Source organism: Oncorhynchus kisutch, linkage group LG12, assembly GCF_002021735.2.
Source record: "Oncorhynchus kisutch isolate 150728-3 linkage group LG12, Okis_V2, whole genome shotgun sequence".
In the NCBI taxonomy this organism is placed as follows: Eukaryota; Metazoa; Chordata; class Actinopteri; order Salmoniformes; family Salmonidae; genus Oncorhynchus; species Oncorhynchus kisutch.
The window spans coordinates 50,023,979-50,038,027 of NC_034185.2; the positions used below are offsets into that span (position 1 = coordinate 50,023,979).

The 14,049-nt window shown below is 43.9% G+C and overlaps 1 protein-coding gene across 9 annotated transcripts in view; it reads left to right on the forward strand.

The window, feature by feature from the left end:
• The window catches only part of LOC109900433 (protocadherin Fat 1), a 94,858-nt gene that overhangs the window by 17,614 nt on the left and 63,195 nt on the right, over positions 1 to 14,049 (forward strand). For all 9 annotated transcript variants that reach the window (XR_004211992.1, XR_004211993.1, XR_004211994.1 and 6 more), the window contains exon 3: positions 4,953 to 5,267. Coding sequence is in view for 6 of the 9 variants with exons in the window: in XM_031837757.1 (XP_031693617.1) it covers positions 4,953 to 5,267 (315 nt within the window). In the remaining 3 variants the exon portion in view is untranslated. The remainder of the gene's footprint in view (positions 1 to 4,952; positions 5,268 to 14,049) is intronic.

A 14,049-nucleotide genomic window follows, 5' to 3' on the forward strand; every position in this document is an offset into this window, starting at 1 on the left:
CACACAGACACAAAAATGTATAACACACACACACTCTCCCTCTTAGTTTCTCGCTCCATATTCTTTTACACACTCAACCGCTCTCTCCATCTCATCCTCACTCCTTCTTTTCCCAATCTCCACCCTCTCCCTCTGTCTGCCTCTCACTCATACTCTTTCCCCATGCTCTCGCAGGACGCTAGCAGTCAGATTAGCGCTCACATTTCTTATTCATGCCTCACATTTGCAAATCTGTTCCTCCCAGAAGCTATCTCAGTGAGTGCAGTGAGTAGTCGGCAGTGCTTCCATGAGGAAAAACTCACGCGTTTTTTTTTTTTGTGGCAATATATACAGATTTTGTTATCGGTTTACTTCATTATATAATCACTCTTTTTATTTGTATTTCCGCCTCATGATGGCCCTTTGGGTGCATTTCACATTCGGCGCCAGCCAGCAAGCCTTGACAAGCCTGTATACCCATATGACATCGACCATATTACAACCCTGCATGCCTTCAGAAAGTATTCATACCCCGTAACTTAATCCACATTTTGTTGTTGTTACAGCCTGGATTCAAAATTGATTAAATATATATTTTTTCTCACCCATCTACACACAATACCCCATAATGACAAAGTGAAAACATGTTTTTAGAAATGTTTGCAAATGTAGTAAAAATAAAGAACAGAAATATCTCATTTGAGTCATCTGAGTCAATCATTTATAGAAGCACCTATGGCAGCTATTTACAGCCGTGAGTCTTTCTGGGTAAGTCTCTTAAGAGCTTTAGACACCTGGATTGTGCAACATTTGCCCATTTTATTCTTTAAACAATTCTTCAAGCTCTGTCAAATTGGTTGTTGACCATTGCTAGACAACCATTTTAAGGTCTTGCCATACATTTTTAAGTAGATTTAAGTAAAAAACTAACTCGGACACGCACTGCATTCTTGGTAAGCAACTCCAGTGTAGATTTTGCCTTGTGTTTTAGGTTATTGTCCTGTTGAAAGGTGAATTTGTCTCCCGGGATTTTCCTCTTGGATTTTCTCTGTGCTTAGATCCATTCCGCAAAAACATTTATTCCCGAAAAACTCGCCAGTCCTTAATGATTACAAGCATGTCCATTAGGGTGATATCAAATTGTATTTGTCACATGCGCTGAATACAACAGCTGTAGACCTTACAGTAAAATGCTTACTTACAAGCCCTTAACCAACAATGCAGTTAAGAAAAATACAGAAAGAAAATAAAAGTAACAAATAATGAAAGAGCAGCAGTAAAATAACAGTAGCGAGGCTATATTCAGGGGTGTACCGGTTAGCCAAGGTAATTGAGGTAATGTGTACATGTAGAGAGTAGCAGCAGCGCAAAATAGAGGGGGGACAATGCAAATAGTCTGGGTAGCCATTTGATTAGATGTTCAGGAGTCTTATGGATTGGGGGTAGAAGCTATTTAGAAGCATCTTGGACCTAGACCTGGTGCTTCGGTACCGCTTGCTGCGTGGTAGCAGAGAGAACAGTCTTGGACTAGGGTGGCGGTCCTGGATGGCAGGAAGCTTGACCCCAGTGATGTACTGGGCCGTACGCACTACCCTCCGTAGTGCCTTGCAGTCGGAGGCTGAGCAGTTGTCGTACCAGGCAGTGATGCAACCCGTCAGGATGCTCTAGATGGTGCAGCTGTAGAACCTCTTGATCTGAGGATCAAATTTGTTCAGTCTCCAGATTTGAATATCCATATATTACTGGCTTAGTACACAAGGGGGCACCAAAACACACGGAAAAGCCCATTAGGCATCCTTTACTAGAATGCTAACGAAGTTAGCACAAGTTAACCAGCTAATAAAGTAATATATATATATATAGGTAAATGACCGAATGTCATTTTTGCTGAGTTTGGACATTACAAGCGAATGTGAACGAGAGCTATTATGCAAATGAACAAAGTTTGACGCATGCTTGTCTGAATGAAGAGCAGTACTGTGTACCCACTGTGTCTGTGTGGAGTCTGGGAGTCGCTAGGGCAACGGGCTTTCCTGCTCTGCTTAGAGAAGATAGGGGAGGAGCAGGTGGGCCTAGAGCGGAGAAAGAAAACGCAAGGATATGAAGATGCAGTGGTAGTTGTACAGAAAACTCATTCAAAGGGCTTTGACTTCTCAAACACGGCAGAAAGCTAAAACAATAGGATGCCGCGTGACCTTATTCATTCAGCCACTTACTTAGATAACTAGCAAGTTAAACTTAGGGGTCGCCCTATCTCAGAATTATTTGTTTTTCGTGGCCCAAAAATTGAAATAAACGTATAAGAAATATCTTGCTATGTTTTTGTAAATGCAGATCTACAATGCTTCTTATTGTAATTTTTGCTCAGCATCAAACATATGTTGTGCTTCAGTTGCACGTGTCCACTCGGATGAGAATTCACGAATGGGCATTCTATCAAACGACAGCGCTCTGACTGATGTGGAACTACTTTTCTCTGATACTTTTCTCGGTGTAGCCAGCTTACTTTTCTCTGGTAAAATGCAAGATTAACTTTAAGCAAAACATTAGGAAATGTAGATGGTTACATTTTATTCTATGATAAAACATTAGAAATATGATGGCCATGCATCTTTTTTCTTTCTTTCTCATTATAAGCTCATCTACTTGTGTGGCTGCCAGCCAAATAGTGTTGCACTTCTGTTGTCGTCTGATGAAATTGAAGCTATTTTCTGCCGAATGTGTTGCACAAATGTATTTTCTGTGAAAGAAAAACTATAGTTGTACGTCGCTGATCACTCTTTTGAAGCAAAAAAGAAAAAGGCTTGACTTTCAATATAAACGCGATCCCTGTCAATACACAGCCGCTCCCGCTTTCTCCCGTTGTGCTGGTTCAACTGTTCTAGGGAACTACGGTAAACTTCATAATGAAAAATAAGGTGACAGGTGAAATGAAGAACGCAATCTGCTTTATCTCCTAACGTTTTGCACAAGTTGACTGCAGGTATTTACTTAAAAAGTAGCTACAAATATTAAAATGTACGCTATACTGTCCAAGCCTAATACCCATAACATGATGCTTGAAAAGATGGAGAATACAGTATTTTTGCAGTATTACTTTGGTGCCTTCTTGCAAACAGGATGCATGTTTTGGAATATTTGTATTCTGTACAGGCTTCCTGCTTATCACCTACACAATTCAGTTAGTATATTGGAGTAAGTACATTTTAGCATTTTGGTCAAATAGCAGATGCTCTTATCCAGAACGACTTACGGTATTGATTCCATAATGTTTCTGCAACAATGTTGTAACTACAATGTTGTAACTACACTGTTGTTGATCCATCCTCAGTTTTCTCTTATCACAGCCATTCAACTCTGTAACTGTGTTAGTCACTATTGGCCTCATGGTGAAATCCCTGAGCGGTTTCCTTCCTCTCTGGCAACTGAGTTAGGAAGGACGGCTGTATTGATACACCATCCAATGTGTAATTAATAACTTCACAATGCTGAAAGGGATATTCAGCATCTGCATTTCTTTAACCGATCCACCAATAGGTGCCTTTCTTTTCGAAGAATTTGACAATTTATTACCTCACAACATTTCAGAATATTGTCTGAAGGCAGGTTATACCCTCACATGGCTGTAGGAAGTGTTATGGAGTGTTACAGTGCTATCCATTTCCACCTTTGCCACCCTGCCTCCCGGGCCTTATTACACACCTCAAGCTAACCGCTAACCCTGGCTAGCAGTAATGATGAGTAATGACAAAAAAAGCACCTCAGACATAAGATACAGTAACTGAGGTGAATAAAAACTCTGAAATCCCTGAAAAGTGAAATGTCAGTGACAGGTGTTGGAGATTTCTTTTTTTTCTTTTCTCTTTGTTCTGAATATTTTTTTATTCCCCCCTGAGGTGAAAGGTAGGCCTGTCTCTCGGTTTACAGACCTGCAGTGCAACTCATTGAGTTACAGGGAGCAACAAAGGGTTTTGAAAGGCAGGCAGTAGGAAAAGTAGGATTGGTGCCATGGAGCAGTGTGTTATCGTTCTTCGGTATATGGCAGACTAGGACAGTATGTGATTACCGCTTGCCTATACGTGGCAAACAGGCCCACGCCCTGGCTTTATTAGAATTTATTACCGTCGGAGGTGTGCCGGGCCAATGAGCTCACTTTTATTGCTTTCGATAACAGGTCATTGGGACAATTTTTTTTAAATGTTAATGTTCACTTAAATTGCATGGAAAGAGATTTTCTAGAGATTGTCTTCTTAACAACTGAGTAATTTCCTATTGCTCTACCCCTGACATGCCATAACCCAAGTCTGCCTAATGATCAGATATATTTTTAAAGCCCCAAATAAAATGTGCATGAGAAACCACATCATAAATGTTGGGTAATCCTCAAGGGAAACAACTGTGCACCCATCCAGAGAAGGATGGCTGACTAGCCTACTTTCTAGTTTGCTGTTTTGATGGTTCCACCACTGATCCCCGTTCAGTCATCGGGGGTATTGTTGTGAAATGTTAGTCCTAACAGGTCTTTGAAAGCTCCTCTGTTTGCTCAGCTGAAAGCTATAGGCCCCTCATGGCATATGGCCTGCTGTAAAAATCCAGGCCTGTCATGTAGAAACAGACAGCAGGGTCTGATGTTAATAGCAACCTTCTACCCTACCATATTCCCCCTACTGCTGTGCACCTACACCTACCCATGATTACGGAATGAGTTCCTCTCTTTCTCCATATCTTTCCTTTCTCTTTCAAGTGGTATCTATATACTGGAATTTTTTTGTTTGCCTAAGTGTTTTGTGTGTGACCCCCATACAGAATCCTAAATGCTCTTTGAACTACTTTGTTTTTATATGTATGGACCAAGACAATTTCCATCTTAAAAGCTGGGAGTGAAATGGTTTTCCATTAAAAAGAAAATGGATGTTTCTCTTTCATAATACAAGAGCCCACATAACTAATTATTCTCTCTTTCTTTCTCCCAGGGGTCATCAGAACCCAGGAACTCCTGGACCATGAGACCACCCCGCACTACTGGCTGACTGTGTACGGCACGGATGGTGGCGTGGTGCCCCTCTCGGCCTTCGTTGAGGTCTACGTGGAGGTCCAGGACGTCAACGACAACGCGCCGCAGACCACAGAGCCCGTCTACTACCCGTCGGTGGCGGAAAACTCGCCCAAGGACGTGTCCATCATCCAGATCGAGGCGGTGGACCCGGACGCCAGGGCCAGCGACAAGCTCTCTTACAAGATCACCAGTGGCAACCCCCAGGGATTTTTCGCCATCAACTCCAAGATGGGTAAGACGAAGGCAAAGGCCGACACTTTTCTGAATTGAACTCTATTGATTCCCAAGGTGGAATTGATTTCTCGCAGGCAAACGTGTGTAGTGCTGCTATGCTTTAAATTCTTGCATCGAGCAATCCCGTATCCGGGAGCGTAATCATAGCCTCAAGCTCATTACCATAACGCAACGTTAACTATTCATGAAAATCGCAAATGAAATGAAATAAATATATTGGCTCACAAGCTTAGCCTTTTGTTAACAACACTGTCATCTCAGATTTTCAAAATATGCTTTTCAACCATAGCTACACAAGCATTTGTGTAAGAGTATTGATAGCTAGCATAACATTAAGCCTAGCATTCAGCAGGCAACATTTTCACAAAACAAGAAAAGCATTCAAATAAAATAATTGACCTTTGAAGAACTTCGGATGTTTTCAATGAGGAGACTCAGTTAGATAGCAAATATTTGTGTATGAGAAATCGCTCCGTTTTGTTCATCACGTTTGGCTAAGAAAACCCCACAAAATTCAGTCATTACAACGCCAAACTTTTTTCCAAATGAACTCCATAATATCGACAGAAACATGGCAAACGTTGTTTAGAATCAATCCTCAAGGTGTTTTTCACATATCTATTCAATGATAAATCATTAGTGGCAGTTTGGTTTCTCCTCTGAACCAAATGGAAAAATGCACGCAGCTGGAGATTACGCAATAATTTCGACGGAGGACACCAAGCGGGCACCTGGGAAATGTAGTCTCTTATGGTCAATCTTCCAATGATATGCCTACAAATACGTCACAATGCTGCAGACACCTTGGGGAAACGACAGAAAGTGTAGGCTTATTCCTGGCGCAGCCATATAAGGAGACATTGGAACACAGCGCATTCCAAATCTGGGGCACTTCCTGTATGAAATTTCATCTTGGTTTCGCCTGTAGCATCAGTTCTGTGGCACTCACAGACAATATCTTTGCAGTTTTGGAAACGTCAGAGTGTTTTCAATTATATGCATAGTCGAGCATCTTTTCGTGACAAAATATATTGTTTAAAACGGGAAAAACTTTTAATCCAAAAATTTAAAGAGCGCCCCCTATACCGAAGAAGTTAAATGAAGAGCATACACCGAATAGTAAAGGTAGACAGAAAACAAAACCGGTAAGGTCACACGTGTCATTGGTGTTATCCATTTGTGGTACATTGAAATGTATTGGAAATGGCCTTGTCTTTTGCTTCCCATTGACTTTGTGTATTCCAATGGATGTGTTCTCTAATGTGAAAACACAAAGCATGTACAGAGCCTTGGATTTATCTTCCCACGTATGTGTGGCCAGCAATCAATTAACCATCGCCTAACAGATTGTAGTCAATAGGCTACACACCGACCGAAAGACGAGTGTATGTAACTCCATGTCCAATTTCATCACTTGAAAGAATAAAACTCCTCTCACAAGGTTGGGAATAGCTCTTCCTACATAAAAGAAAGGGTAAAGAATAGACGTTCAATCGCCCTTTGAGACTGAGGGGACATGGGGGCAGTTGTAGGGTATCTAGGTTATATCAATCTTTTTGTTCTTGTTCTATAACAAGCCTTTGATATCTCCGCCACGTGATTTTTAGCATGGTCGATAGGAGAGATGTCGACAGGGGCTTTTCCCACTACCCACAGAGCACAGTGTGTTCACATATGGTGTTCTGAAAATGGATGAACGTTGAATATTTCATTTTTCATTTTTTTTTTTTTTGTGAAGCCCACTGGAGCAGACGGTGATTTTACTCCAGCACGAGCGGGAAATGGTAGTACAAGGACTAAAAGGTGCAAACTTGGAAGCCAACGTTTTTTAACGTGGATGTGTTTTTTTTTCCGTTCAGTGGACTGTGTTTTATTTGTGGTGGGGTTTTGAGGAATTGTTCACACTTTATATTCAGTTGGACAGATACCATGTTATTACGCACGCCTGTGATTTATTTGTTCAGTTTGCTTTCATTACAATTCAGTCTGGACTTCCAATGCCTTGTCTACAGTCCCCCTGCCCAGCTGTGTAATTACAGTTGGGTTACCAAAGCAGTTGGACGACTACAAGGCATAACAGCGGCTCAATATGAAACGTCTGCTAGCCTGAGTCAAGTCAATCAGCAAAACGATATTTGTACGTCCCCTTTTTAATAATTAACACAGGCTGCTCATTACAAACAAGCCTGTTTACTTTGATTGCATTGTGCAACCTTGTATGTCTTTCAGTAACTGCTAATTAACAAACTCATTTCAATCCTACCTCCCGAGTTTTGTATACCAGTCTCTTGTTGCGAGTAGTCATTTAAACTGACATGAGGAATGGGCTGTAGAGCTATCGGCTCTCCAATTCTCCCCCCGTTGACTTGTGTGGTCCCATATTCCAAGGCGGTCCTCCCATCAACAAACTGTGGTTATTTTTTGTTATAGCAGGGGCCAATGTGAGTGTTCTTGACCAAATAAGGGTTCGTCATGTAGCATGCTCTCTCTAGCTTTCCTAATGGTGGCAACTCTCCAATGAGAGACAGAAAAGAAAGGGAAGGGGGGGGGGGGAATAACTTTAAGGCACATTTAGCTGCATTTAGCTGCATTTAGGCCTTAATTCAACGGGGCGATGGACGATAGGTTTGATAATGAAGGTGTGAGTTGTGTGGGAGGTGGAAGGTTTGTGTGTGTGTGTTTGTTTGTGTGTGGGTTGACTAAGATTCCACTTAGACAGATAAGCCATCCTGAACACAGTGGGTATAGTGTATTTCTCTTGCAATGGAGAAGGCATTCTTGAAGGGATTTACAGTACAGACGACTAGAGATGAGTTTGCCAGACTCATGCTGTTTAGATAATAGCCGTTGTTGGATTTTAGGAGTTAGAGGCCTAGATTCGAGTTCCTCCTATCTGTAGTTAGTACCTGTTGAAGAAACCAGCCTAGACACAAATGCACACCGGTGATTAATCACATAGGATCTGATCAGCCGAAGAGGTTTAATTTCACCCAACATTTTAACAGAATTGTCTGATATTCTATTATCCGGTGTTGCCTTAAGAGCGCGAATGGTGCCCTCTGATCGACGGGCAGATCCAAATCTGACCCCAGGCCATTGATTTGATGGGCTAACCTCCAATGATTTTCATTTAACCTCTGAGATGGGAAGCACGTCACCGCTCAACTGTTGAAAACCCTAAGGTGCGTCTGAGAAAGTGAATTGACATCCGTCCGTCTATTTTAAGGGTGGCTGTTTTAGATCGGTGGTCAATAATCGCTTTCACCACAGTGTATTGTCGTTGGGTGTTTTTGCCTCCCATCCGAACAGGCTTGGATTGTACGTATCCGATATGCGTCACGGTTCTTTCGACACGTTGTTTCTGGATGTTTCCTGGAAACAGCTCTATTGGGAGAGCAGATTTCAACTTGCCCTTTGAACCAAATGCTCCTACTTAGCCGACATATTACCAGTAGATATTTCCCCCCTTCTGGATTACGGGGTATTTCTGAAACTCCAGAGATTTGCGGGGCTACTGAGTCTACCTGTTTATGTTCCAATGCTTCTCCACTTGCTTTGTAGGTCTTCTCAAATGGGTTTACACGAAGGATGGCGATGGGCGAAGGATGAAACCAAATCAGTGGTACACCAGGGCTCCTCCTGTCAGTTTCAACAAAGAGGTGGCTTTGTACAAAGAGAAACTTCAACTGAATCACTGCTTCCGTATATGTGTTTGTCATTTCTGGGGAGGGGAGGAGAGAGAACAGAGAGAGAGTTGAGTGCATCTCAACTGTTGCTGAAAACATCATCACATAATGTTCGTAAGCAAAAAGGGACACATTAGGTTTTAATTTGCCATGTGACTTCCATTAAGATGGATGAAAATTGGCTTCACACCAGGTCGACATTATCAACTCAATATGGCATTCTCCCCGCATATTACAGGAGAGCACGCTCTGTAATTATAAGCTTAAGAACGGCAAAGGGAGCAAGGCCCTGTTTTGGCATATCTACAAAGCTCTAGAAAAGGGGCGGGGGGAAAAAAATGAAAGGAAAAAAATCATGTGTGTTGTATGTGGGTTTTGGCAAACGTTGCGTACACATGCCTAGCTAGCTAGCTTATTAGCTTTGAAGCTAACATTTCTTCCCCTCAGCTTTCTGCCTGAAAGTCTGACAGCTTCAAATGCAGATAGAGGAGGGCTTCTTCTCATGCCGCTTTTGGCTCGCCCTTTTCCCTATTTTGGTGAGCATTGCAGACACATGTAGCTTAGCTGGCTAGCTATCATTGAAGCTAGTATTTTCTTCTTGTAGCTTATTGCCTGACAGTCGGGGGGCTTCAAACGCAGATGAAGGCTTCATCTCCTGGCTGCTTTTGTGTCGCCTTGCCCTTTTCTCTGTGCAGTCCCCGTATCGGCTGGCTAAATCCCCGGATGAAAGGCTTACTTTATTTCTGCAGAGTAAACAAGTCCGGCTGTTTAGTTCCCTGTAACTCTGGGGGTTTCATTTAAGTGCAAGGCCATCTCTCTCGCAAGACACCATTGCAATCCCGTTCGGAGAAAGCTGGCAATGGGAATTTGGGGTTTCGCTTGGTCTGGAATAAGGGAGGGAAAAAATAAAAACAGTTCCTCCCCGCTGTTTGAACGTTTTCTTGCCAAGGAGAATTGTCACTTTGTGAGACTGACTCGATGTATGTGTGCAGGCTGTGTGTGTGTAGCATTGTATGTGCCTCCTCACATAACAGCGGTCTGTATGCAGAGCTGGTGTGAACGAGGCTCCCCCTCTTTCCTCCACCTGATCTAGTGCTAACCCACCCACTCGCTGTGTTGAAGCGGATCAGGTTTATAGTGATACACATACCACAGGATTCCCTCCCTCCTCTCATTCGTCCCTCTCTCTCTCTCTCTCTCTCTCGCTCTCTCTCTCTCTCTGTGGGTTCGGCGTCCCTTTCAAACACAGCCCCGGTCAGAAAACACGTCTCTGCTTTTCCCACCCTCGCTCGGCTTGACCCCAATGCGAGCCCCTGTAGGAGTAGAGTTGCTGAGTTACCCACCTCCTGCTCTGTCCAAGCCTCCACTCTCACGTACAGTCTCCGCTTTTTAAATCGCTACAAAAGCTTTGGCCTCTCGTTAAAAAAGAGACACCGGGAGGTATTCTCGGGCGGTCGTCAGGGAGACGTGAGCTGCCTTCCTGCGTAGAGGGAGAGTAGGAAAATGGATACTGTTAATGATACCTGGCGAAAGAGGGATTTAAAAGATGCAGGCAGCCTGATGCAACGGATTGGACTGGGCTTTGAACAATGCCGGAATTGGAGTGTGTGCTCAAACAGCCGTGACTTCTCGTCGGAAAGACACTTGCACTCCGGATACAGGGAGGGAATGAGAGGGAGAGGTCGGCCAAAGATCACGTGAATATGACAGAAAGTCTAACTAGCTGGCAATCCTATATAGTCCAAAGGTGATTACACCAATGTGTCATCATGTACTGATTGTGATCTGTAAGAGCAAAAGCACCAATAGTAGCTGGTTCAGTATTTCAGTGTTTTAACCACGATCCCTTTAGGACTCTCTTTTATGACGACAGGTTCAAGGTTCCCTATGAACAAACACTGTCCTTGCCCAAGATGAGAGACTATTGTATAGTCTGTTTTATGAAAGTTAGCCTTGGAGCACAAACACACAACCTCCCCTTTCACAATGAGGCACTCAATGTTCTTCACTTGACAACAGTACAGCATAGCCCATTCACTTAGTTCTGCATGTCCTGTGTGGGACAGAGTTGTGTGTGTGTGTGTGTCCCCTCCCTCCGCATTTGTTAGCAGTAGTTGACCCATGTATTGACATTAATGGGAAAGATAAACCCAGGCGATTAAAAAAAAAAAAAACTTTTTAGGCCCTCATTGAAAATGAGAGCTCAACGCTTCCTAGCGAGCCCGGATCATTGTAGTCAATTGAAAAGGAATATCTCAGTAATTCGTTGGCAAGCATGGTTTCCTCTGACAGCTTTAAAATGCATTTCTAATGCCAGCAGTTGTATGAAAAGCCATTAGAACAGAAAAAGAATAGCCGGTGGGGTCCGGGCTTCAAATCATCCACTCCGTGATATACTCGTATCAGCTTTCAGCGACGACATCTGACAATGTGCACGGCGTTTGTCAAAGCGGCCCAGGCCGATAGCGAGGGGAAGCCAGATAGGAAATGGACAATACCTCCAACAACTTCCTGACGTTTCCTGCTATTCGGGGTGGGCCGAACAATTGGCACGAGACAAAAAAGGTTCTCAAAGGACCAGGAAAGGAAAGGGGTGGAGTTTTTCCCCCCAGGGAAACTTATCCACAGCTTCTAGCTACCTGAACCTTTTGTAGGCTGTTGTTAATGTGTGTGTGTGTGTCTGCCTAGTGTGTGTCTGCCTGTCTGTCTGTCTGAGAGTGTGAGGGATGCCTACAGCACTACAAGGCTTCGAGGTTCATTAAGTATAAGCTCTTAGCACACCTGTTCCTCCCGGCTCGCCCAGTCCTAAGCTGCTCCCAAAGCACCTCCCTCACCTCTCTGGGAACAGCTGAATCTACATCCTCTGACGCTGCAGCCGGGAGGTACTGCAGACTGAGGCCTGCACACCGTCCAGACTGTCTGTCCTCAGCGCATGACTGAGCACGGGAACGTACACGCATCAGCGGGGGCCGATGTAAAAAAACGGGGTTGGTGTTTTCTCAATCTCACACAAGGTGTTTCCGGTCTCTTGCTGTCTATTTTTGTCTATTCGCCCCCTCTCTTTTTCCCCTTCCTCCATCTAAATTGAAGGAAGACACATTACATTCAGGCATAATAGAACAGTATAGCCAGTATGTAGACCCCAGCTGGTAATCAGCTCCACAGTATCCAATTACTCATCCCCGTCACCAAACCATACATCAATCACACGCTCAAACAGGCATCTGGACCCCCCTATAGGCACACCGTAGCAAAACGTTTTGCAATGGGAGATGAAAGTTTGTACCTCCTCATTGGAGAAGTCCCTCGCTGTTTTAGCCACGTTTTCTTCTGTTTGGTGTCCTGTGAATTACGACCCCAGTCACATTGACCATGGGAATCAGAATCAGTAACACCCGAGTGGCTCTGACACGCTTTCAATGTACCACGACCACAGATGACATTGACCTTATAAAAATCTGTCCCCGAAATTGAGTTCCTCCAGTGTCGATGTTTATCTCTGTTTATGGTCGTAAGCAACTGCGCTTTCTTAAGCTTATCAGCAGTCCTGCACATCCTGTCGGGGGGAAATTCCTCAGCTTCCATCATATGTATATTAGATTTGGAGAGTGAAGTATTTTCCCAGACCCCCCTGTGTCCGTCCTAATCGAGGACCCGCCTACAGATAGACAGTGAGCTCATAGTAGGGTTCCTTTTTTTGCATCCCAAATGGAACCCTATGCCCTACTTTTGACCAGGGCCCACTGTCAAAAGTAGTGCACCATGAGGGAATAGAGTGCCATTTGGGACGCATTGTTTGTTTATATCCCCTCGTATGAATCTCCATTAGATGAGCCCTATTAGCTACCTGGTTGGAGGGTAATGAGATAGGGAGGATAGAGTCCTCTGAAGCATCCCTTGTGTGTGTGTGTGTGTGTGTGTGTGTGTGTGTGTGTGTGTGTGTGTGTGTGTGTCTGTGCAGTGCCTAGGGGAGCAATGCAGGCATTCTAGTTTTGAAGTGGTTTAGCTGTCCCTCTCTCTCTCATTCACTAAATGCTAGCCATTTTCACAAAGACCCCCTCTTAGCAGCAGGTGTGGGAGGGTCACGGAAGGCTATTGTCTGAATCCACTCACACTGTGTCTGTGTTTGCCAGCGTGCGTGCCTGTCAGTACGTCCCTGTCCGAGTGTGTGGTGGTTTCTATCTCGTTGTGGGAATCTGTGTCCCTGTCTGAATCCTTGAATCCCTGTTTGTGCGTGTGAAGTGGGCTCTTATGGGAAATGCAGGGGCCTTTTGTAAGCTGAGTGAAGTGCGGCATTCCTCCCCTAGCTAAATGATACGTCTGTGGAGGCCCATCAATGGTACCCAGTCAACGGCTCTGTGGCATCTCACCTTTAAAGAAACATCCAAACAACCCCTTCTCTACTGGAAATGTTTATCCTGCCCCATCTTAGACCCCCTCACACAAGTCGGCCATGCTTTGGGCTACTTCTTTTGGGATACTTTGCCCTGCGAAACACACTTTGGGATAATGAGGGTTTTCTTGGGCTGTGTTGGCTGTGTGGGGAACAAATTGCTGTTTTGAACCTCCATTTTGGGGTCTGGTTGGGTCTCCCTGTAGACTAGCTTGGAGCTAGTTGGTAGAGTAACCAATTAAACATGGTGATATTGAAATTGTTGTCTTTGGCGCTTGAAGCACGGAGAGGTTAAATGTTTTCTCCTTATGAGAAAATCGAGTCGCCCTGGGTTGTTATTTTTTTACCCCGACCCAAAAACAGAAAAATAACAATCCCAACTTAGATCAAATAATGAAATCTCGGGGCTTATTCGATTTGCTAGTTCGTCAACAATTACGGTAAATATCTCAAGGCGCTCATATAGCTCTTTCGTAACTGGGGAGAGTTTAACCTCCTCCACTGCAGACACCCACAAAATTCCCGCACGTCTACAGTTGACAGCTAAATATGTGTCACCCTGCTAGACTGCTAATCACTGCAGTAATACCTGTGTTGTGTCCCAGCCCGGCATTGTTCCGGACAGCTCCCCCGGCCTCCATTTTGGAGACATGGTTGTGCTGAAGGACATGCCTCTCTTCTACAACTGTTGTTTTTCTCTA